At 35.0% G+C, this 26,805-nt stretch overlaps 1 protein-coding gene across 6 annotated transcripts in view; it reads left to right on the top strand.

Moving 5' to 3' along the window:
* Positions 1-26,805, top strand: part of LOC136031850 (ankyrin-2-like) — a 350,415-nt gene that overhangs the window by 262,057 nt on the left and 61,553 nt on the right. For all 6 annotated transcript variants that reach the window (XM_065711711.1, XM_065711710.1, XM_065711709.1 and 3 more), the window contains 3 exons: positions 52-196; positions 13,178-13,396; positions 22,282-22,508. In XM_065711711.1, coding sequence (XP_065567783.1) covers positions 52-196; positions 13,178-13,396; positions 22,282-22,508 — 591 coding nt within the window. The remainder of the gene's footprint in view (positions 1-51; positions 197-13,177; positions 13,397-22,281; positions 22,509-26,805) is intronic.

Below are 26,805 nucleotides of genomic sequence, written 5' to 3'. Positions count from 1 at the left end.
ATCATTGCACGTTCTAAGTGTATCGCCTGAAAAAAAATCATTTCTTTATAGGTTGGTAAGGGGGAACCACCTCAGACTCCTGTTTGCAATTTGAAAGTTACTCTCCCAGAAAATATTTCACCAGAGACTACATTGAGCGAGCCAGACTTAAGCCTTTTACAGAAGAAATATGGAATTAGACAAGATACAGGGCTTGGTAAGCCAGTTGTTTACTATTACAGATGAAAATAGTGTAATGTTAAAGGATTTCCTTGGATTGGAGTAAGCGGTGGTAATTTCAGGAAAATTTATTATAAAGATTCATTCTCTAAAGTAAGGTAATAACGGAAAGATTATGTTGACAGTTTGATAAAAGTAATTAGTGCGGTTCGTACTTCTGGTAAAAGGGAATCTATGTGTATCCGCTAGAAATATATACCTTGGTATGGCAGTATAGAACATAGAAAATGTTATTAATTTAGCTTGGGAAAAAGTTTAGCTCGTAACTGACAAAATTTGGGCTTGAGGACATTTACTGAAAGAAAGAAAAAGTATAAAAGACAAGGCGAAATAAAAGAGGAAGAAAGCTATCAAAGATTTGATTGTGGTATTTAAGCCCCCATTATCTGTTGTTTTTCCAGCCTTCTGATGAGTTTTCAAGCAATTTCAATAAGGCTGTATCGCTTCATCACCGGTCTTGTTTAAATCCTTAAATTTTTCACTGATCAGGGTAACGGAAAAGTAAAGGTATGAAATAAATAATAAACTTAAACTAAAAATGCTGAACTGCCTGGACCAAGTTGACATAGTAAAAATTTAAAAAGGTGTATCTATGACTTCAGCTTGTTGAGGATTAGTCCAGGCAAAACTTACTGTCTAAGGTTTGTATTGCAAAAGGGATTTTCTCAACTTGGTGATCACAGAAGCTTATCTTTTATATATTTTTTCCCTTGCCAGTGTCAGTTAAGGCAAATGCTTCGGTATTTTCTATATTCTGTCTCAGTTTTTCTTTTGTATATTGAAAAAAAAAATCAGCCAAATATAGTGCTTTGTAAAAAATAACCATTTGCAAAGAATGATTAATGTTCCGCCATGACTTGGTTCTCTTTTCTGCAAAAAAGTTATAAGTCGAGAAAGCATGTTGTTTTTGATTTTTCAGGGCGGGAATTTATTGACAAATCTTTTAAGTCACTTATTAAAATATTTTGAATCACTATCTGATATAATAATGATAGAACTTAGTTCTTTCAAATTAGTTGAAAATAAAGCCTCTTTTTAAATATTAAAAAAAAATCGACAGAATTTAATAATAAATGGCAGAATTGTTTTCGCTATCCTTAAGAATATATATTCTGCAGGGCCACTTTTCATGAAGATACTACATCAGTCCCTTCTTAATCAGTCCCTTTCATAAGCCGTGTCTTCATGTTACTCGGAGGGCCCAAAATTCTTCCAAAGGCCTGTCCTCAGAATTGACTTTTCCTTTTATAACCTACATTGGAAATACGGCAAACCATTCTTTTAGAAAGTTGTTTGGTCATCCTGCCAATTTAAATAAGGTGGCGTGGTAGCACCATTACCAATAAATAACTTAATTGTCCTCTAAGTCTTGGCTAGATTCTCTTGTTATTTCTAACTTTATTTAAATATTGAACGTTCTTAGCATTTCTGATTTTATCATTTATATAATTCTTACGCACATTCCTATCACTTACTATTACTTACCATGCTCATCTTATAAAGACGGTGCTTTCTATTAATTAAATAAAAAAAATTTTTGTTGAAAGTAAGGAACAACATTGAAACTTAAGATGAACAGAAATTGTTACGTATATGAGGGGGGTCACTCCTCCTCAAAACCTAGATTTTTACCCTAAAGTTTCTTAGTACTTTTAAAAAAAGCTCCCTATTGTTCTAATTAAACGACCATACTGTTTGAGGAGTCGTTCTTAAAGACTTAGAACACAATTCAAACTCTAGCGTAAAGAGCGAGGTGTTGAGGAGGAGCAACGTCCACCCGTAAAACTGAGCCAGCAAAGAGAAAATAATTCTGACAAATTTCCCATGTAAAATTTTCTCTGAAAAATTCACCCGTTGGCAACTTCCCTCCCCATGGAAAATTACTCTCATGGAAAATTGCACCAGCAGAAAATTCCCCCCCTCATCCGAATTTGTATGCATACTTCCCACTAAAATACTATGCATAAACAATGGGCAAATTTTGTAACTTAAAGACCTTTCCGCTGGGGCTGTGGGGGGGGGGTCATGATATCTTCAAAGACATAGTTATTCGGCCTTTCAACTAACTGATGAAAATGGCTATCTCAAAATTTTGGCCGGACGATTTTGAGAAAAACGGTGGCGTGAGAGGGGGCCTAGTTGCCCTCTAATTTTTTGGTCACTTAAAAGTGGCACTAGAACATTTAATTTCTGTTTGATTGAGCCCTCCCCGATATTCTAGGACTACTGGGTCAATACGATCACCCCTGAAAAAAAAACCGCATCCGTGATCTATCTTTTGGCAAAAAAAAAAATACATAAATTACACATTTTTGTTGACAGGAGTTTGAAACCTCTATAGTCTGGTTCTCTGATGCGCTGAATATGATGGTGTGATTTTCATTAAGATTCTATGACTTTTGTGGGGTGTTTTCCCCTTTTTCCGAAATTCAGGCTGATTTTCTCCGGCTCGTAACCTTTTCTGGGTGATACGAAATTTAATGAAACTTTTATATTATAAATCAACAAAAAAAGTCAATTCTTTTTATACGTCTATTGGTATCAAAATTCTTTTTGTAGAGTTTTGGTTACTACTGAGTCGGATCGCTCCTTACTTACAGTTCTTCACCACGAACCGTTTGATTACATTTAGTGAAGTTTTGACTTATCAGTGGCTTCTTTAGCTTAATACTTCTATTTAATTTAGACTTTTTTATTCAGGTAATCATCCTTCAAAATATTGTTTTTTGTTTTGTCATTAATTAATCATTAATCAAGGAGGCACACTCGTGCCTCTATAAAGAGGCGACACACGACAATGTTAAGCGATCTTCGGTTCCAGTGGTCGCAGACGGATGGGGAGGGATGCATTTCGTAGCCCGAACTCCAACTAAGAAACCTGCAAAATTTCATCCCCCTCCAACTTTTTCTTCATGGGGAAAATCTGGCCGAAAGTTTCGACCTGTCAACCCAAGCCCCCCTTTAACGTTGTCCGATCGGGCTGAAATTCACAAGTTAAGGTCCCCTAGGGCTAAGGAGAGCTTATCCGCGAAATTTCAGCTTGATCCGATAACTCCTTCCCTGTTTTCCAGAAACCACGCATAGCCACTTAAAATTCATTTACTTTTTTTTCCTAGACGCCTACAGGTCACATCCGACATCGGATCTGGGTGTACGAAGACTCATTCGATGCGGAATTCTCCGAGTAAGTGCCCATGAAAGTTTCGTAGGAAAATCTTAACCCCCCGAAAGTTTCGACCCTCCAACCCCCCACCCCTTTTAACGTTGTCCGATCGGGCTGAAATTCACAAGTTAAGGTCCCCTACGGCCCAGGAGCTTATCCGCGAAATTTCAGCTTGATCCGATAACTCCTTCCCTGTTTTCCAGAAACCACCCAATAGCTATTTAATTAACGGATTTCTCTCCATAAGAGCCCATGTTAATTTGAAATTTTTAAAGCTATTTAGAAGTTATATTTGCACACATGCAAGTTATTAGCTCAGTTGGTAGAGCGTGAGACTTTTAATCCTCGGGTCAAGGGTTCAAGTCCCTTACGGGCGGTTTTTTTTCACAACATCAAAAAAATTTTGATAACACCTGGACAGCTTATCATTTGAGAGATAACAGAATATTAGCTTCTTATGAGCAAAAGAAACATTTCGGTCATTCTATCTATTTTTTTTTTCTATTTTATACAATGATTTAAATGCGGGGGGGGGGGGGGGGTTCCTCTCTTAATTCCTGTACGAGGAGTACAGGAATTATTAAATTACATCCACCATGGATTGTAGAAAAACGTACAGAATTAATATGAAAAAAAATTAAACCTGTACAAAAGAGTCTTTAAAAGCGGGGGGTTTGCCTCTCCTAATAGTCTTCTTATAGTCCTAATAGTCTAATTATTAAATTACATCCACCATGGATTGTAGAAAAACGTACAGAAATAATATGAAAAAAACTTCGTTTTCTTAAAGAGTTAAAGAGGCTGCGTCCCAAAGTCGAACCTTAAAACGTACAGGAATTAGAAGAGGCAGTTGGGGGGCTGCCGCCCCCCAAACCTCCAGCTTTTAAAGACTCTTTTGTACAGGTTTTTTGTTTTTTTTGCTAACCCCCAGCTCTTGGCTTCGGAAAGGCCCTCTTTTAATTAACAAAAAATTGAAATGAATGAATAATGGAATAATTTCGAAAAATGTTAAACACAAGAGGACAGGAGAACCATTGCGCCGAAACTAGTAATTAGTAACAATGAAGTCCCCCCCCCCCCCCCCCAAAAAAAAAAAAAAACCTGTACAAAAGAGTCTTTAAAAGCTGGGGGTTTGGGGGGCGGCAGCCCCCCAACTGCCTCTTCTAATTCCTGTACGTTTTAAGGTTCGACTTTGGGACGCAGCCTCTTTAACTCTTTAAGAAAACGAAGTTTTTTTCATATTATTAAGTTATAGCACCAGTGTTCCACACTGTTTAGAAACATTATTGGAGAATTTACGCGACATTGTATTGTAGATTTACAAAAACGATAATTAATTTCATTAAAATCAGAGGCAACGTTATAGCGTTGCCTATAGTAAAGGTCATACGGCTTCAATGTTTTATTTTTTTTTTTTTTTTCACAGCGGCATTTCGTATGGAAGGGGTCGTCGTATAAACTTCAGAGGGACTCATTCGATTGGAAATCGGAAGTTCTAGCGGCCTTTTTAAGAGTCGAAAGTGATCGGAGAGGAACTAGCCCCCCCCCTCCACGCCCTTTTTTCCTAAATACGTCCGATATAGATTTTGAGTTGAAAATTTCCTGGTCAACACAATCCCCCAGGGCACGGGGCAGGCGTTGTAAGTTATGCCCTGGGGCATCTATGGCTCTTATAGAAGGGATGCTATTATAAACGAGCATCCGAGGACTCGTTCGATGATCTGAGGGCTCAATTGATGAGCCCTCTCAAACAAATGAGAGGGCCCATTTGATTGGATATTGAAAGTTCTAGTTCACTTTTTAAGAGTCAAAAGAAATCAGAGGGCAACTAGCCCTCCCCATGCACCTTTTCCCGCAAACCCATCCGATAAAAGTTTTGAGAGAGCCATTTTGGTAAAAAATGGTTCAAACATCAGATAATAAAAACTCCAGAAATAATAGAACCTCCCAGGGCCATGGGGGCAGGTGTTGTAAGTTATGCCCTTGGGACATATATGGTTCCTATTGAAGGGATGCTCGTACAAAAATTAGAGATGGTTCACTTGATTGGAAATTGAAAGTTCTAGTTTACTTTTAAAGAGTCAAAAGAGACCGATGGGCCAATAGACCCCCCCCCCTACGTCCTTTTTCCCCAAACCCATCTGATAAACATTTGAGATTGCCTTTTTGTTAAAAAACATTTCAAAAGTCAGATATTAAAAACTCTGGAGTCGACATAAACCCCCAGAGCCTGGGGACAAGTGTTATAAGCTGTGCCCCGAGTCCCCCTGGAAAAGTGTGCCCCCCCACGCAAAGGACTAGAACTCAATTTCTGATCCAATGAATACACTCCGAAGTTTTTGTGACCTTGAGTTGGAGGTGTGGATGAGGAAGGGTCAGTCCTCCTACTTTACGGAATAAATGCTCATTTTAGGGTTTTATGTTATTCTTTACTTTCATTCAACAGCGTTGAACAGAAATATTCCCAGAAATCGTAAGGGAGTAGATGTCAGTTTCACATTTTTGATGCTTTTTTTTAAGTTTCTTTCGTACCCCCCCACCCCCCAAAAAAAACCTATGCTGGAAAACACCCTTTGGTTGCCTTTTTTCTTGGAAACATTTCCACCGAGAAGGGGATTACCGGCATCAATTTAAAAAACAATCAGAAATTAAAGTTTTTATCAAATGAAAATGCGGAGATTTTCTGGTTGGAATTTTCAGCTAGAATGGATTTGTCTTGTGGGAATACCCTTGGAAAAAGAGGAGGGCGTTTTTACATGAAACAACTTTCCATGGCGGATTTTTTTCGTGGGTGAAGGAATTTTTCATGGAGGGAGGAGCCGGATTTCTCTGTGTTATTAAAAGTTAAATTATAAAAAAGTTTCTTCAACTGAAAGTAAGGAGCAACATCAAAATTTAAACGGACAGAAATTATTATGTATATCAAAGGGGTTTCCCCCTCCTCAAGACCTTGATCTTTGTGCTAAATTTTTGACTTTTTGTCCCAATTCCTTAAGAACGACTCCTGAAACATTATGGCCGTTTAATAAAAATAATAACTTTTTTTTAATTTGCAATCACCTGTTATGGAAGAGTGTCGGTGGGTGCAGGGTGGGGAGAGGGAATGGTGCCTGAAACCACCTTGAGGGAGCCGGATTTTCCGGAATGATCTGATTAACAAACCGAAATTAAAATTTTTAAGAAACAAGTTTTTTCAACTTAAAGTATAGAACAAAGTTAAAAAATACAAAAATTAGTTTGTATATGAGTGGGGCTGCACCCTCCTAAATCCCTTGCTCATTAAACTAACGTTTCTATTGCTTTGACAAAGCTTTTTATTCTAATTAAATGACCCGAATATTTATGATGTCTTTCTTAAGTAATTGGAAAAAAAAATAGTCAAACTTTAGCGTAAAGAGAGACGGGTTTAAGAGGGGGAAGCTCCCTCATATATTGAAAGATTTTGTTTATTTAAAGTTTTAATGTAGATCCTTACTTTTAGTTGAAAAACTTGTTTTTTTCTGTTTAATTTCATAAAAGGGTTGCTGTATTGAAATTAAATTAAAAAAAAAAGTTTTTTCAACTGCAAGTAAGGAGCGACATTAAAACTTAAGACGAACAGAAATTATTCCGTATATGAAGGGGGCTGTCCCCTCCTCAACGCCCCGCTCTTTACGCTAAAGTTTGACTCTTTGTCAAAACTTCACTTTTTAAAACAATAAAAAAAACTTTACCGTAAAGAGCGAGGCGTTGAGGAGGGGACAACCCCTTTCATATACGGAATAATTTCTGTTCGTTTTAAGTCTTAATGTCGCTCCTTACTTGCAGTTGAAAAAACTAGTTCTTTTATTTAATTTCTGAACGTTTTTGAATTATTGCATGTTTTGATTTTAGCTCACCTCACATGAATAATTAAAACGAAATTTGCACATTTCTTTTTTTTGCTAAATGGCTTACTCATAGTTTTGATCGGGCGATTTTGATTAAAAAAGGGGTGGGGGAGGAGGCGTAGCTGCCCTCCAATTTTTGGTTACTTAAAAATGCAACTAGGTTTGTTTATTTTTTTTACGAACGTTTTTGTTAGTAATAAACATACGTACCTTACGAATTAACTTACGTAACGAATTTCTATATTTGTGTATTTTTATTATGTATATGAGGGGTTTCGCCCCCTCGTCAATACCTCGCTATTTACACTAAAGCTTCAATTTTGTCCCAAATCTAAAAGAATGACCCCTGAATCACAAAGGCCGTAGAATAAGCAGTTGGAATTTCCAAAAATACTTTAGAGTAAAGAGCAAGGTATTGTGGAGGAGACGAAGCCCCTTATATACGTAATATTTTATGCCCGTTTTAAGTTTTAATGCTGCTCATTACTTCCAGTTGAAAAAAATTATGTATTTTCTCATTCTTTTTTTTTAAATAATGCTAGAAAATCCTGCGCCCCCTTCATGGAAATTCTCTTCCCTCATGATAAATTCCTCCAGGGAACAATCCTCCCTGTAACCCCCTTCCTCCGACCCATCTCCAGCCTAACGCGAATACTATATGTAAACAATGGTCAATTGTAACTTGCAGCCCCTCTCCCGGGGACTGTGGGGGATTAGGTCGTCCCCAAACACATAGTTATTAGGTTTTTGACTAAGCTGAACAGAATGGATGTTTGTCTCCGAATTTTGACCGGTGACCGGATTTTTGATCCGGTGACTTTGGAGAAAAATGTGCGTGGGAGGGGGCCTTGGTGCCCTCCAATTTTTTGTCACTTAAAAAGGGCACTAGAACTTTTATTGTCCGTTAGAATGAGCCCTCTCGCGACATTCTAGGACCACTGGGTCCAAACGATCACCCCTGGAAAAAAAAGACAAAAAAAAAACAACCAAAAAAACACGCATCCGTGATCTATCTTCTGGCAAAAAATACAAATTTCCACATTTTTGTAGATAGGAGCTTGGAACTTGTATAGTAGGGTCCTCTGATACACTGAATATGATGGTGTGAATTTTGTTAAGATTCTATGACTTTTAGAGGGCATTTCTCCCTATTTTCAAAAATAAGACAAATTTTTTCAGGCTCGTAACTTTTGATGGGTAAGACTAAACTTGATGAAACTTATATATTTAAAATCAGCATTAAAATGCGATCCTTTTGATGTAACTATTGGTATCAAAATTCCGTTTTTTAGAGTTTCGGTTACTTTTGAGCCGGGTTACTCCTTCCTACAGTTCATTACTACGAACTGTTTGATAAACGGCACGTCATTAACACAAGATTCTGATTAACCGACAATTCTTCTTGGCTTGGTCTGTTTTGGTGGGCGTTTTTAGGCTGAAAAATCTCTTCCTAGCTAATTTATCTACTATGTTTTGCCTCCCTGTAGTAGCATAATATTTGTAGGCATGGATATATAATGAGCAGGAGGTAATTGACTTGAGACTGTAAGTGCAGAATTTCAACTCTTTTTGATAGATGAGCATCGCCAAGTGCTGAAAACCATGTTGTGACAAAGAATAGGCTCATCATTGTGCAAAGCCTCCCTTCATACGGGAGGTCCTAGGGACTGTTCGTTGTCCGATTCCAAGCTGGCTTAAGCGCTTCGGTGCAGACTTGAGAAGATGTGTTGGTCCCCGTCCTGCATTGATATCTGAGACCATTGCTTTTCCTGAGGCCGAAATAATTTCAATGATTGAAAGAACCTGAAAATTGGAACTTTGAATGTTTTGACATTAAAAAATAACTACCGTATCGACATTTAGACGGACGAATTGAGACGATTCAAACTGAAATTCTTAGGAGTTTCAGAAATTCATATCCCACGGATAGGAAGCATGACATTAGGCGATATATAATTTGTTTACACGGGCAGGAAAGATAGGGTACAAAGACAGGGAGTAGGGCTTATGATGAATAAGGAAGCTGCTAAGTCCTGTTTAGGCTGGGAAGGAATTAATAATGTGAATGCTAATCACTCATTTTATGACTAAAAACTTCAGGATATCAGTTATAGTAGTACATGCCCCTGTAGAGCCGACTGACGGAGATACTAGTGATTCAGATAAATTTTACTTTACACTTACACATTTACATTTACAGAAGCAAATAGACAGGGTCTGATGTAGAATTATGGTATTTTTGTTAGATTTTAACGCCCAGGTTGGTAGAAACAGGGATAGATGGTATCTTAGCCAAGGTAAATTTGGCGTAGGAAATGAAAACAGCAATGGCTACAAACTGTTGCAATTTTGTAGGTATAACAATCTAGTTATAACCAATATGGTGTTTGGGATATAAAATTGCCCATCAGTTAACATGGTATTAACGTGATGGTAAGACAGCAAATTTTATTGATTATGTTGTTGTAAACCGAAGACTGGGAAGATCGATAAAAGATATATAGGAGGGCTGTTATTGATGTGAAAAGTAAAGTTCACCATTTGTTAGTGTCTAGGGTTAATTTAAAGTTGAAATTTCGGAAAGGTAACTACCTCCCGGGAAGTTATGATGTAATTAGAGTCCAGGATGAGAATTTGAGAGAAATTTCAGGAACAGTTGGATATTAAACTGGAGAGTCATAAATTTGACAATTTGGAAGATGGACGGAATTATTTAGGAAAACAATTTGCGAAGTTGCTAATGGTTTCTTAAGGAAGAAAAATAAGACTGCATCTAGGAATATTTGTTTATTGAGCATGGAAACGAAAAAATTACCCGACTAGAACATCACTCCTAACAAAAATCCTGGATACGCCCTTGATGTAAATAATCATCATTTATTGAGCATGGAAACGAAAAAAACTACCCAACTAGAACATTACCCGAAAAAAAATTCCCCTCTCCTGAACAAAAATCCTGGATACGCCCTTGGTGTAAAGGATCATCGTTTATCGATCGTGGAAATGAAAAAAAAACTACCCCACTAGAACGTCCCCCCCCAAAAAAAAATTACCCCCTCCCCTGAGGAAAAATCCTGGATACGCCCTTGGTGTAAAGGATCATCGCTTATTGAGCATGGAAACGAAAAAAACTATTTGTGCATAGTATTAAATGACTAATGTGTCAATTACTTTTTGGTATTTTAGTCAATGTACTGACGGTTATTACAAAGTGTTTCGCTAATACAGCAAAATGCCGCTAATGTCGATTTTTATAAAGCAAAGCGAATCAAGGCCATTTTCATGTTTATATACAAAATATATAAATAATTAGTGAAAATATTCAATTTAGCTTCTCATCACCTCGCATGATTCATGTTTAACCCAATTTGCTGCTTTAATTTGGAAGTGACATATGCCATGTTCCTCAGCAATGACTAAAGGAAACTCCTTGTCCAATTAATCATAAATGACGGTCTAATCGGCTCAATATTTTCCGTTTTATTATATTCTAAGAACTTGATGGGAGCCGTTGTTCCACTGTCTTTACACACCCTCCAAGAAATTACATTTAATGTGTCAAATATTTTCTAAGTGACATATGGCACTTTATATTCTGCGGATGCCAAAAAAAATTATGAATATCCATCCATTTTGGTTCTATCTCTGTCGACTATTTCTCACTTCTGTCTCCTTTGGAATGTTGAAGCAAATTATTGATTCCTGGATTTCCCCTCTAGCTTCACTTCAAATGGAATTTATGCCACTCTTGTTAGAGGATAGGGAATTTAAGTGGCTTACCTTGAATTTGATTCTAACTTGTTGTGTCACCAAGGTCATCTTTGATGCTTGAAGATGGACTCTTTGATCGCTGTCAAAATTATTTACTTTTTAATAAATTAACTATTATGTAAGGAAAACTATTGCATGTCAACGTCAACATAGGGTATGAAATAGGAGGGGGGATTCAGATTTCGAATCTAGTAGATACCAGCTTTGTTATAAATTCGTGATATTTTGAGTATCACTTTGTTTCTAGATTTGCTTCTAGAAATTTTTTTCAATTATATTTGATCAATTCATAGTATAATTATTTTTTGCTATCGCTGTAACTCTTTATTTGAAGGGAGGAATGAAATTTTAAAATTAAATCTATCATGAAAATAATACTCAGGAAAAGGCTATGATTGGCTGAGCGTTAAGAATAAGGATAATAGATCTGGTTGGAAACAGAAAAAGAAACTCATGGAGAAGTCGGAGGTAGGATTGAAGTTTTCGAGTTGATTTGGAATTTTGACAGGAAAATTATTGATTCTCAACGTCAACAGAGGGCATGGAATAGGAGGGGGGGATCCTGATTTTGAATCTAGTTGATACCAGCTTTGTTATAAATCCGTGATATTTTGAGTAACACTTTGTTTCTAGATGAACTTTTTTTCAATGATATTTGATGAATTCATAGTATAGTTATTTCTTGCTATCGCTGTAAATTTTTATTTGGAGGGAGGAGTGGAATTTTAAAATTAAATCTATCATGAAAATAATTCTCAGGAAAAGGCTCTGATTGGCTGAGCGTTAAGAATAAGAATAATAGATCTAGTTGGAAAAAGAAAAAGAAACTCATGGAGAAGTTGGAGGTAGGATTTGAAGTTTCGAGTCGATTTGGAATTTTGATTTTTTTTTTTTTTTTTAATTTTAATTTTGATTAAAATTCAAAATTTCTGGTTTTAATGAAGTTCTTTGTTGGGTTTTGAATTGTTTCATTTTTCCTTTTACTGGAAATTTTAATCTTGTTATTTAGAATTGAGAGGACAAGGTAGACGAGGATAACAAGGAAATTTTCAGTTCAATTATTTTGAAAAGTGAACGGTAAAAAGAGCTACTGCAGTTATTAATTGTCAATATTTGATTCTTTCCAAAATACTTTCTGGAAAACACTAGTCAAACTTTAGGGCAAAGATTGGGCGTTGAAGGGACAACATCCTTCTCACATATACAGTAGAATAAACTCTCTATGTTTCTAGTTTTTTTTTTTTTTTTTTTTTTATTTTTTTTTTTTTATTTTTTTTTTTAATAGGTGCTGTTTTCTATATAACGAAAATATCAAGGTCTAACTCCTTTTTTGAGAAGTTCTAGATATTTGGTTTTTGAACTCAAACCTTTGTTATCAGACATGGCTGTAAAAATCTCTAGTACCTATTGTTGATACAAAATATATTAATCACATACCTAAAACTAAGTTAGTATATCCCTCCCCCTGTAGGAGGGAACCCTAGGAACGTTCTCGTTAAGCTTTTGCGATTCTGTGATCAGAAGAGCGAGGACTTTAGTGATGTGAAATTCGCTTGATGCACTAAAGTTCAGTTCTCTTTCGAGCTTAGAGTCTGGTTGTCATAGATGTAATATTTTAATAGCTTAATGACATAAAAACAGGCTTGAAACTTCTCCACCCATACATTAACTATGAGACATCTAGCGTGTTCTCCCATTACAGATGTAAAGAATTGTCGGCATCTATAAATCCCCTTTTTACTACGACGTAAACTGTATTTTGTTCCTTTTCTTCCAATTGGTTAACATGGGAAATCCCCATTTGGGATCTGTTTTCCAAGCACGTGAGTGACATTACTTAGATGCTTCTATCTCCATTGCTTTAATTCAGTTTTAATTGGTGGCTATCCACTGTATTCTACGACTCAAGTATTAGTGACCCGGTCAGACAAATTAACATTAAGCGGTATCAAGAGACACATTGCCTCAAACTATAAAACTTGCTTTTGTAATTGTTCATTTTGTTTTCGTCGTTTGGAAGAGTTCAAAAGTATAAAAACATATTGCATTTGATACGTAAATTTTTTTTATATAACTGAGAGTTGTTCCTCGGGAGTGAGACTATGCTTACAAGTCTTTTATTCATTATTAATTGTTTTTCATTTTAATATTTCAGTTTACAATGTCAATCGTCCAGACGCCATTCATAAAGCTGACCTTCGTGTAACTGACATATGCAATTTGCTTGGCAGTGATTGGGCTTCATTAGCAAGGGAACTGGATGTCAGCGAGGCAGACATCAATATTATTACAGGAGAATATCCAGATGCGCCCTCCCAACAAGCTATGGTCATGATGCGTCTATGGATGCAGCAAGCTGGATATAAAGCGACAGGTATGTGTAGGCCTACACCTTGTGCCGGCGTAGTGGAACAAGCCGAGTCTTCTTGTTCAGGAGTTCTCTGGTTCAGCCCCTCGTGGCGCTAGGAATAATTGTGAATACTTCAAAAATGATTAATTTTTTTAATATGTTGTAGCACAGTGGATTGATGCTCTGCTAGGCAATACGGAGCACCCGGGTTCGATCCCAGCTGCAGCAAGGTTGGGCGACTTGTACCCGTAAAAAACACTCAGCAACTGAAACGTCCACTCGACGCCTTATGCGCCAGCAGTGGCTCAGAAGGATCTTTATCCTTATCCTATAAAGCTTTATTATCGACAAGATACTTTGTCCAGATCTCCTTATTCTTTTTCTCTCTTAATATGCTAAAGGTATAAATTTCGTATTTACTATGGCCTAATGTCATAAAAAAAGTATTTTGCAGGGACAGTCCTTGATTAGGTGGTTATTTTCCTTAGTAGAACGATTCAAGAGATACTATTTAAAGGGGCCCAACGAGTTTTAGATAGAGACACGGGGTAGGGCTTCAAATTTTTGAAAGATATCCCTTATACAATGCTGGATGTCTTGCATCCTACGTAGACAATGAAGCCCAGTTGAAAGTTGCAAGTGTTTATGATATATTAGGACTAAAAAAAAGTTTAATGTAGAGGAACCTAGACCACTTTTAAATATTAGAACGAAACAATGAATGTTTGATAGTGAAGCATTTTTGCTGGTGTACATGACGCCTTTGGATAATTAATTTGAAATTTGGTTTTGATTAAGTTTTTGATCAAAGCTGTTCACGTTGGTGCCGGGTCTGGCAACAAAATTTTGAATATAAAAAAATGTTGGATATTCAGATTAATAAAATGTTGAATATTCAGATTCTGCCTGAAAATTAAGCATTAAGAAATGTACTTTTTTAAAGCTGGAGTCAAAAGTTAAAACCGTTTGTTAACCGAATATTGCATTGGCCTTTTTCAAACTTTTGAAATTGCCCATCTGTTACTCAAATAAATTCTAAGGAAAAAGAAATCTTGCAGAATATATAACGAGGTTAAAGACATTCTGATACTATGACAGCAGTGAATTCTAAGCTCAGGGATTCCGTGCTAATGTTTGGGAAAAGGAGGCAATGTTGAGCCCAATAGGCCATTCCGTTTATCATATCAACTTAAGAGGAGGGAGGGGGTCGGCAGTATTTCACCATCAGATACATACGCAGGGATCTACTTAATAAGTGGTTGTAGATTCGAAGAAAACGTGAAATAGGCAAATCGTATACAAATCATACCGAAAATCGGAAAAACATCGGGAATCTGAAGAGGAAGGTGTGAATGTCGTAGACCCCCACCGAGCAGACACTCCTGCTTCTTATCGTAGTTTTGAACGAAAATCCAAAGCATTGAAAGATTATGAACAAATATTAATGTTTCCCGACAAGAAAGCTTTTTTCAATATTTCTCCCCCTCCCCCCAATAGGAATGTATCTTCAGATGTACCCCGTATTAAAAGTTTCCTTTTGAAAAGTTAAAAAGTAAAATTGTTGAAAGACAAAACTGTTATCATTAGCTAATGTTTGGCGGCTTTAAAGTCTGATTTAAAGTCCTATGGTTTTTCTTGAAGACGCAATTAAATTTTATCAAATAATTAAACAGATTTTGTACCGCGGTTACGTAATGTAAATATAAGAATAACAGGCCTGAATCTCTAACAGGTTTTGCTAACTATATCCAATGAATACCGAGTGCTTCTTCTAATGATTCTCTTAATTATATATGACTTATTGAGAGCTTCGATCGATATCTTTAGTAATTACTAAAATCCTTAATATTGGGATTATTCTAAGAATCTTAATTAGCGGTGATACCAAGAAGAAGTTTTGAATTGCAGGATTTCGCTCAAACTTCATAGTTGACCTCTTCATTTGGGTAGTCCTGTTTGGTTATGCTAATCGTTGTTCGTGGGTCTAATAATGAAGTTGGAAATAAATTCTATTGGTCTGTTTAGCATAGGCTCAAGGTTATGTTATTATATTCAATTTAATTAATGCGCCACTTTGGGTAAGTGTGTTCAGTATTGGATCTAATTTAAAATTTTTAACTGCTTTAAAATTATCAACCTGCATTTTCATTCCGATTTGAAATATAAGGAGGAGCTTATCGTGGGGTTGCCCACTTTTTGCCACCTTGTGTACATCATCGAGCGTACATCATGGAACGTTGCGTATGTTGCACAGTTCCGCCCCTTATGGCTTTGCTCTGCCTCGCTTGGGACACTTTCGTCGCACTTGTCAGGCATCACCTAGTGTTTGTGATTTCTGAAAGTGGGTTAACTCTTAGAGCCTATTTGAGTATAGTAATGTATAGTGTAATAATGTATAGTAACTCTTAGAGCCTATTTGAGTATAGTAATGTTGACCTACTCTTATATGTCTTAACTTCGACGTAACTAAAGTAAATAGTCGCCTTTGGTAATTTTAAGGTTTAGTTTCGTAAGATAATTGCCTTTTTCTAGTTGTCCCTTAATTTTGCTGTATCAAACAGTTCGTGGTAACAAACTGTAGTAAGGAGCGACCCGGCTCAATAGTAAACAAAACTCTAAAAATCAGAATTTTGATGCTAAAAGATACATCAAAAGAATCGGATTTTTATGCTGATTTTAAATATATAAGGTTCATCAAGTTTAATCTTTGTCATCAAAAGTTACGAGCCTGAGAAAATTTGCCTTATTTTGGAAAATAGGGGGAAACACCCCCTAAAAGTCATAGAATCTTAACGAAAATCACACCATCACAGTCAGTGTAAAAGAAAACCCTATAGCAAAACTTCAAGCTCCTATCTACAAAAATGTGGAATTTCGTATTTTTTGCCAGAAGATAGATGACGGGTGCGTGTTTTTTTTTTTTTTTTTTTTTTTTTTTTTTTTTTTTTTTTTTTTTTTTTTTTTTTTTTTTTTTTTTTTCAGGGGTCATTGTATCGACCAAGTGGACCTAAAATGTCGCAAGAGGGCTCATTCTAATGGAAATGAAAAGTTTAGTGCCCTTTTTAAGTGACCAAAAAAAATTGGAGGGCACCTATGCCCCCTCCCACGCTCATTTCTTTCCCAAAGTCAACGGATCAAAATTTTGAGATAGCCATTTTGTTTCGCATAGTCGAAAACCACAATAACTAAGTCTTTGGGGATGACTTACTCCCCCACAGTCCCTGAGGGAGGGGCTGCAAGTTACAAACTTTGACCAGTGTTTACATACAGTATTGTGTATTGGGAAGTGTACAGACGTTTTCAGGGGGATTCTTTTGGTTTGGAGGGTTGGGTTGAGGGGAGGAAGCTATGTGGGAGTATCTTTCCTTGGAGGAATATGTCATGGGGGAAGAGAAACTCCATGAAAAGGGTGCAGGATCTTCTAGCATTACTAGAAAAAAAAAAACAATTAAAAAAAAACATGAAAAAGTTTTTTCTATTGAAAGTAAGGAGTAGCATTAAAACTTAAAACGAACAGAGATTATTAAGCAAATGAGGGGTTCTAAAAATAATTTAGCATAAAGAGCGAGGTATTTAGGAGGAGATACATACTTCGCTCTTTATGCTAAAGTATTTTTAGCAATTTCAACTACCTATTCTACGGCCTTTCTGATTCAGGGGTCATTCTTAAAGAATTGAGACAAAACTTAAGATTTAGTATAAAGTGCGAGGTATTAACGAGGAGACAAACCCCCTCATATACATAATAAAAATATAAGAATATAAAAGTTTTTTACGTAAGTTAAGTCTTAAGTTATGTTTATTTTTTAATAATAAAAACGTTCCTTAAAAATGAAAAGTTCTAGTTGCCTTTTTAAGTAACCGAAAAATTGGAGGGCAACTACGCCTCCTTCCCCACTCCTTATTTCTCAAAATCGTCTGATCAAAATTAAGAGAAAGCCATTTAGCCAAAAAGAGAATTAGTATGCAAATTTCATTTTAATAATTTATGTGCGGAGAGCCAAAATCAAACATGTATTAATTCAAAAACGTTCAGAAATTAAATAAAAAAAACAAACAAATTTTTTTAACTGAAAGTAAGGAGCGACATTAAAACTTAAAACGAACAGAAATTACTCCGTATATGAAAGGAGCTTTTCCCCTCCGCAATCCCTCGCTCTTTACGCTAAAGTTTGACTCTTTGCCACAATTCTAATTTTTAAAGCAATTAAAAACTTTAGCGTAAAGAGCGAGGGATTGCGGAAGGGAAGAAGTCTTTCAAAGTCTTTTGGTTTAAATAAGCGAAGAAAATGATGATATAGTTTTTAATCTGTATATCTGCTTGACAAAGAATAATGGAATCAAATAAAATGAAAGCAATTATTTTTTATTCTCTCTATCTCTTATTCCATCTCCAGGGAGCTTTAAATCTAGAAAAAGAAACATGTTTTTCCAAAGTGTTAGCTCGACTCTAAGAGGAAAATAGAGTTCAATTTAAAAGTTCCATAATAAATCTCATGGAAATAGAGAAAAGCTGTTCAAATAAATCTTTTTCTTTGATTTCTATCCATTCTTGTTGTAGATATAAGACTTTTTAAAACCTCTAATTTTGTATGGTTATTTTTTTATAATTTCTTCTTTTCATAACATAATCAATGTGTTTTCCCTCTCTTTTGAAAAGCCTTCTAAAGAAATCACTTATGTGTGAGTGTATGATTGACTTTAATTTTAGAATCCTTTTCGTGTTTATTGATGGATTACTCTGCTCTCCAATTCCAAGATCTAGGTGGTTTCAATATATATATATATATATATATATATATATATATATATATATATATATATATATATATATATAAACACAGAAGGTCTCTTGTTAATTACATAATCATCATGAACACCCATAGACGGTCGACAAACTAATGTAAACTATGTACAAAGGGACCCACAAGAAAAAACAGGAATATTTTCATTCGCCTCCCCACCCCCTTATTGGACCATAGCCATGCAATAATTGCCATGTACAACATTCAGAAAATGTAATGGTTTACTGGTCATAACAAAAGAAAGTTTAACGAAATTAAAGAGCAGCATTAAAGCTATAAACGTAGAGAGTTTATTCTACTGTATTTGTGAGGAGGCTGTTCTCCCCTCAACGCCCTTTCTTTGCCCTAAAATTTGACTAGTGTTTTCCAGAAAGTATTTTGGAAAGCTTCAAATATGGACAGTTGGTAACTGCAGTAGCTCTATTTACCATTCGCTTTTCAAAATTTGAACTGAAATTTAATTGTTATAAGGCATATGTATACCTAGATAACATTATTAGTAAAGATGTTGAGTGCAGTGAAAACTTTAATAGTAAAATAGCCAAGGCCCATGGTATTTTTTCACAGTTGAAAAAGTTTGGAAGAATAGGAAAATAAGTCTGAGAACCAAGATTAGAACAATGAAAGCTACAGTGATGCCAATGGTCAGTTATGGTTTTAAAGTGTTGGGTACTCCGAAAGAAGGAGGAGTAATAGCTAGACGTTTTCCAGAGAAATCATCGATGGGTCATTTTGGGTACCCGACGGACTGCCGGTATATCAAACAGTAAATTGTGCGCAAAATGTGGTTCAACCCCACTTTCTAGAGCTATAATAAGAGCAAGTTTGAGATAGCATCTGGTCCCCCCCCCCGTAAGCTTATATATTGCAAACTTAGCCCAAACCCTCCTTAAAATGAAGAATGATCATGGGTTCAATCTTCAGGCATCCTTCACTCCCCCCTCCCCCCAAAAAAGATTGGCTAAGCCCTCCTTAATCTTTTACGCAGTTATGTAAGAATGTTCAATCTTAAATGTTGCTGAATAGACGGTCTTTTGTAACTGTTCATTTTGTATGAATTCATAATATGCTTACAGCAAATGCGCCAGCATACGACAGCATAGCCTCTGAACATATGAGGCTATGAAATCAACTTTTGACCATTTTTAAGCCTATTTATATATTTCTCTTCAAAAAAAAACCAGAAAATAAATTTATTCTATGGTTAGGATTTTGTAATCGATAAAATGCAGTAAGTTTCAAAAAGCCTTGCTGAAGGCTACTGGAAGAATGAGAAACTTTTGGAAAATGTGGGAAGCTGATATGAGAATTAGTCAAGAGTGTTGTTTACATAGGCAAGTTGCAAAGTTCTGAGGATTTTCAAACCCGTTGAGCTTTCAAATTATAGTAGTTAGAAATTTTTTGTTTCTTACTATTGACTAATTAAGTTTCATGAATTATAGGCCCCCCCCCCATCACCCTATGGGGAAGGGAGGCAAACTTGAAAGAGAGAAATATCTTTCGAGAACTTTTTGACCCTATTTGACCCAAAATTGGCGTTTTCTAGAAGAAAATGGCACTAGACTGAAATTCGCTACTTCACAATTTATTCTGTTACTTGGAGACGACATTAGAGCCTACAACTCCCGTTCAAAAACTCATCTTCCACCAACTCCATATTTATGGAGATTTTCCCAAAATACTGCATTTTTACAAAAGAAATAAGGTGTTCCAATCCGACAGAGTCAAAGTTCTAAAATCAAATATTTTCATTAGAATAAAAACTTTCTGAGTTAATTGCAAAAATTTTACCTGTCGGCGAAATTTCAACAAACAGCTGCACAATGTCGTAGCAGAGATTTGACAACAATATCCATTAACAGTAACAACAACAAACATCAATAACAACAGTAATAACAATGTCCCTTTCGGGGTCACTTCCACCGGATTTCTAAAATTATTAAAATGTTCTTATGCCAATAATTGTTGAAGGTATAATTTTGATTATTTGGAATTAGCGAGAAAATAATACTCTTTTTAGTTATAATTTTGTTTGTATTGACGGGGTTCACTCCTTATTTATAGTCCACTACCACAAATTATTGAAAAAAAAAATACTATTTTTAAAACCTTAGCCACTGTTGGCAAATTTCACAATCTTGCCTCCCTTCCTCAATGATTGATAGGGGGCGGGGTTGGACTTCATATGCTTAATTAGTTAATAGTATAGAATAAGACGTTTCTGACTTTTATAATTTAAAAGCTCAATTGGTTTGAAAACCCCCAGAACTTTGCAACTATCCTCCTATGTAAACAATACTGTTGACTAATTCTCATATCAGCTTACTACATTTTCCAGAAATTTTCTCATTTTCCAAGTAGCCTTCAGCAAGGCTCTTTGAAACTGATTGCATTTTATCGATTCCCAAATCCTAACCTTAGAGGAAATTTATGTTCTAGTCTATTCTGGAAGAGAACTAAAACGAGAAGACTAGTAAGGTTTTCTCTCTTGAATTCTGTTACCACCTTCTCGTTTCGTTATTCTGTACGTCTGATAAACAAAGAAATTGTAGAATTGAATTTCATTAAATGAAAAACTTGTTTTTGCGAAAAGAAACAATTTCAGATTTACTGGAAATTGAAATAAATTCTGTTTATCTGATTTCCAAGAAAATATTCTATTTCCTCCAAAAGCACTTTGAACTGAAACAGTTTCTTTTTTCTTGTGTTTTTTTTTTTCAGTAAGTGGATTCTAATTGCACTAGACGATTCTATTTTTCTCGAGAAAGGTTCTGGTGGTAAGACTAACACTGCCACTTCTGGTGATAAAGGTGAAGGTTAACTTTTTTTCTTTACATGAGATAAACCTTGAGCCAAAGTATCTTCCTTGGGCCAGTGAGTGTCAGTATGTTATGTTTAAGTCTGTAGAAAAATATGAACACGCCGAAGCTATTGTCTTTCGCCTCAGCTGGGAATGAGGGCTATAACCTTCCTGAGCTAAGATAGCGACACTCAATGTTTTACTCTTATTTTTTACCCTGTCATGTCATTAATCATATCTTCACGGCCACTGAATTCGTTCATGATAAATCTTTTAAATCCATTTGAAGTTGTCTTCTATTCGATCCATTTTGATGGTAAAGGACTTAAGGGTTAGGTTTAGACTAGTCTCCATCTTGTGCTCCCTATTCATCGCTAGAACCGGCTGTTCCAGTTTTCAAATGTGTAATATAGCATGTGTAATATAGCACCTTGAAAGACGATCAAAAGGTACCTGTATTATAAGTTGTCTGTATCGAGCCACACAGTTGAAATCTGTATCTGTTTTTCTTTTCTGAATCTGTATTTTGCTTGTATGATACCTGCAATAGCCACTGAGATATTACTTTGTCTGAGATATCCACTGAGGAATATTTTTTATATCACCGTTTGGACATACCGTTGAATTATTAGCTTCGAATTTTAAATAGCTCCTTTTACATATTGAAATGGTATAATCTTTTAAGTTTGGCCAAAACGGTGAACATAAAACGTACGTTCTTGTAAAAGATCCCTTAGACCCGTTTATTGGCTTATAGGCCTTCCGTATTTTAGCTTTTGTCTATCTTTAGCTTAATTTGTCAAACCAAATAGTATCTCGGTTAGAATAGATAACTGTTATTTTTTTGTATACTTTCTTTGTCTATTTCAAGAACCAAAAATATTCTCTTGCCAGAACTATGTATTTTTTATTTAAGAAAATAATGTCTGATTGACCTACCTTAAATGCAGAAAGGTAGCCATCTATTTTATTTATTGGTCTCCCTAGCACTGGGGTACCGAGATTTACTGATTTCTTTTTCTTGTAAAGTAAACTAAATTGATTTTACTAAGGAATTAAAAGGTCTTTATTTCAATTTTAAGTTCCCATTCTTTTTTACCAAATAGCAGAAATCGTGAGGAAATCATGAGAAATCACTTCATTTGCTGCTGATACACGTGTAGATTGCATAAAAAACTAATGTTTTGTTTTCTATGAGAAAGTGTCTTTACGGGATGTTACAAATTAGATAGGGAAATTGTGAGGCATATATGTCTGTTTTTTTTTTTGTTTTTTTTTTTTAATAGATTTTTTGTTCACTTCAGGAAATAACTTGGAAAAAGCTCTCCGTGCCATAAATCGCGTCGACATTGTGAATGAGTGCATTCGCAACTTGGAACTCGTTACTGACGATCTCGAACGAGCTGTGGCCAAAACTCAATTAGATCAGTCTGGCTTCAACGCCTTAAAACAAGAGATTGGTGGAAGCTCAAGAACTCTTAGAAGAAACACTAGTTTAGATGTCAGCTATGATGAACAAGATTTGATGAAGGTAACCCTTTTCCTTCTAGATACGCAAGGGATGGACCTTTAACCTTGAATCCTCCTCTCCTTAAAATCTCCAGATTTGTTCTATAATCTTTTATATTATCCCATATATATACCTACCGTAATGGTAGGTCTGGATGTAGAGGTTTCCCACATTTTCGCAATTTTTACTAATGTTTGGACTTTGCTTTAAAATTCCAGTTTATATAGAATATAAAAAACTAAGAAATTTTGTTGTTTTAATCTGTTTTCTTTTCCATTTTTTAACTACCGAGCCAAATTTTTGGGAAACATGGTTGAAATATTCAAACGCATTTCCATTGTTTTAGATCCCTTGTTTGTCATAATTTTCCAATTATACATAATCGAAATAATCTTAAGATTATTATCCAAAATTTTCTTACCACTTCCAAATATTAGCTTTAGAAGCTAAGAATCAAAGACTCATTTGTCGTTTCCTCCAAATCAATAGTCAAATGGGATAGAACCGAGGTGAAATGTCGACTTATACTGATATAAATGGATTTTCAGTGTTCCAGCTTTTCTTGGCTAATAAGATTCCTTTAAAACTCATATCGTGTTCACTCTCTTAAATAAACTAAGAAGGAAAAGCTTACTTTAAAGGAAATCTAATCCAACAACGTTTTGCAAAAAGCATTCAGGCGACATACATCTTTAATTGGGAAGGTTTAAAGACAAAAATCAGATGTCTATGCTGCAATGCCATGCCGAAAAGATGAATCGGAGAAACCGTATAATAATTAATATTTTATGTTTAATAATTGATATTATTAATTTTGATAAGTACAGGCCTATATACATTTTAGTCTAATCTTCAGTAATCTTTTAACCCCTAAACAGTAGTCTAATCTTTAACCCCTAAAACAGTAAGAAATCTTTGAAGAGGTGTTCTTCGGATAAACTCTATTCCCGTGATCTTGAATTAAAGTAATAAAAAAGATAACGTAAAAGCATCGTACTTCAAAACTAGTCAATCTGTTATCTATTTTTTTAAGATTAAACATAGACAACTTTGAAGACCACGCTGTCTTTCCATGACGAAAATATAACAGTTCAAAATAGGGATGAAACCTTTTAATTGACAGTGAAACAAATATAAAATTTTTAACTGGATATTTCGGACACTGTATATGTGTCCGATATATCCAATTAAAAATTTTATATTTGTTTCACTGTCAATTGAAAGGTTTCATCCCTATTTTGAACTGTTATGTTTTCGTGAAGATTAAACATGTTAGACATATTCTAGTTTCTCCTGATAATTAAACATAAAATAGAATTATCAATAATAACAGCAACATATAATTGAAAACTAATCCACAAACGGCCCTAGTAGCTGATGATAGAACTGCTAGATGACACTCACAGGAGCTAGTCCCTCCAAAGTAGTTCATAAATGCATCAGTACGGCTGAGCCTCAACGTTATTTTGCGCATTTGTACGTTTTCGTATTTGAACGTTTTCACAAACGTTAATTTGAATGTTTTCACAAATGTTTCAGGCTGCTATAAATTAGTAGTGGATTGCTAGTGACTTATTACTAGTTCTAATGAGTTATATTTAAATCACTAAATGATAACAGTAAATTAGCCTTCTAAGCCTTTTTAAAACTTAGAGAAAGAAGTTGGAAAATCAGTTTTCAGCTTTTGAAAGGCTTATGATGATAATTTCTTGATTAAGGGATTTAAAATTATGACTATAGTATGTGTTCATCCCTGTTAGGACTAATGCCTAGTTTTTTTCGCATTAACAGATTTCGAATTGTTAGATTGAAATGCTTTAAATACAATTTCTGTCCTAAAAAGTTCAGTGTAAATTCAGATTTTTGAGTTTAGCGAAAAATTTTCTGTTTGTGCAAATCAAATGTAATTGTAATTAAGCACTGCTGAATTTATTTATTCATTAAAGATGAATAAATAAATAGATAGATAAATAGAATAGATAGATGAATAAATAAATAGATAGATAGATAGATAGAAAATCCAAAGAGTTATGTCAACACGCAAAATACTACTCTTACCAATCAAATTAACAATTCAACAACTCATGCAAAATAAAATAGAAAAATAAACAGAAGAACAAGAACAACTGATGTACCTACAATAATATCTTAAGCATTGTCTCGCCTCACCTTCCCTATAAAAATTGCTCTGTGTGTTATTCTCAACTAAATATGTTTGGCCGTGTTTGTGATTATCCCAAAATCATTTGAACCCATTACTGAAACAAAACAACTTTACTAATCCACCCTACTTGAAAATAAATATTTCTTTGAATACTGTAATTTTGGGAAAAGGGACATAAATTGCTAGTTCATAATTTTATTCTTGTACAATATTTACAATCATCTATTCCGGTTAAGAAAATAAAATTTAACGTTAAAGATAATTTTCTTGTTTCCTAAAGAATCTGTTCCTTTTGTTTCTTGCATAATTTGTTGACATTTTCTCTTAACAAATATGTCAGAGTTTCTTAATATTTTTGCTGTTAAAAGCCATTTGGTGAAAATCATTCCTTCCCTTTTTTTTTCGTTTGTATTCTTACTGTTGAGGCAACGAGTCCCATTTCCATTACATTAGATAATTTAATCTAGTCTAAAGCAGATACATAGGAAGCCAATCCCCCCAATTTATAAAAACTGTGTTATGAGCTTGTTTATACCGTTTCATCTTAGTTTCCCCCAGAGTGAACTGTTGATATTTTTTGTTTTTCTTTTATGGCGGGAAATTGATCCATCTCCAGAAAAGACTCTTTTTTTGCTACTTTGCTTTTAGCTTCTTTTCTAAGAATAGAAGATGCGTTAATATTCCAAGGCAAGCAAAGATAAAAAGAAATAGGAATGATTAAAAGATATCACATCCGTCATTTTGCTGCATATGTCTGCATCTTATTTCATTTGTGGCTGACCATTTCCTTCTCTGCAATTTTTTTGAAGTTGTCTTCCTTGTCTGAAGTTGGAACTGCGACTTTTCTGCAACTATAACAATACTCCCCTCATATTTTCCTAGATACACTTTTTATTCCTTGATCAATTGCATTAAGCTTTCCCATTCCCTTTATGACTGACCTTTTAAATATGTTTTTGAAATATAAGGATAGCATTAAGAAAATCGCACGAAAACTAGGCATATATTACAAATGTCAAACTGAGTGTTTCTTTTGCTGTCTTCCGGTGTCTTTTTTCTCTGATATGCTCTCATGCTACTCAGTTTCCACTGTCGGCTTTTTTTTTAGTCAATTGTCTCAGACAATTTTTCTGCTTCGTCCTTTATTACAGTACACTTCTTTTATATCTATTCTTTTATTTTCCAGTTTTCCCAATATATTAGAAGCATCAGCTTCTCAAAAGAAACTGAACTGAATAAATATGTCAGAACGACCGTTTTATTGCGTTTTTTTGTCCTCTTTGATTTATGGCTACCAAATTAATGATTCCTTTTGATGGTTCTGTGACCTTGTTTCCACAACTAAGGAAATAATCTGTTTTGCCCTCATAGGTGGCCAAAAAGCTCTCTTTCTGGGGGGGGGGTAAAGTCTTTTTTAGGGAGGGGTAAGGCTTAGGAAAATGGCTTCTTTTGCTAGAGAAATATCATATTTTACCGACTGTTACAAAACTGTGCTCATATTTCTGTGTTTGTTGTATTTTGGGATGAAGGGGGAGCTCGATCTCCCCCCTGCCACTTTGGGTGTCAATGGATGTTGTTGCAAGCTTTTTCCCTTCTGAAAAATTGTTTCAGGCTCCTCCTCTATATTCTAATCGATTCAATTTTGCGTTTGAATAAATTTTAGCTCTTTTTATAAGATTTAATTTTTATTAAAACTATTATTGGGATTAGTTAATATTTTATTTTTATAAAATTTTATTCGTTTATTCTTAATGACATTTTAATTAGCAATCAATATAGTGGTTGCTATACTATTCCGAAAAAACAAACAATAGAGAAAGCGATAATTATTGTAAATGCCCCACTGATTGGTTATTTATGTTCTTCTTTTGTGATTTCTGGCTGTCCGCTCCGTTTCTGTGACTTGTTATCTGTAACTGCAAAAGATGCTCTTTCCATCTTTGGCTAGAATGCTTTCTGATTCTCATTCAATTTGTCTCAGGCGTCTCCTTTTCTTTTTATGAGTATGCTTTTAGATGCTTTTTTTTGCGACTTGATGGTTGATATTATTTGAGAGCTATCCGCAATAGTGCATTAGTAGATATTACTAATGAGACCGAAAAAGACCTGTAGAAAAACGTTTTCTTTAACTATAAGAAGTCTTACTCACTTTTG

Source organism: Artemia franciscana, chromosome 10 (assembly GCF_032884065.1).
Source record: "Artemia franciscana chromosome 10, ASM3288406v1, whole genome shotgun sequence".
Classification (NCBI taxonomy): domain Eukaryota; kingdom Metazoa; phylum Arthropoda; class Branchiopoda; order Anostraca; family Artemiidae; genus Artemia; species Artemia franciscana.
Note: the sequence above shows the minus strand (reverse complement) of the source record. Positions and strands in the feature narration are given on the sequence as shown.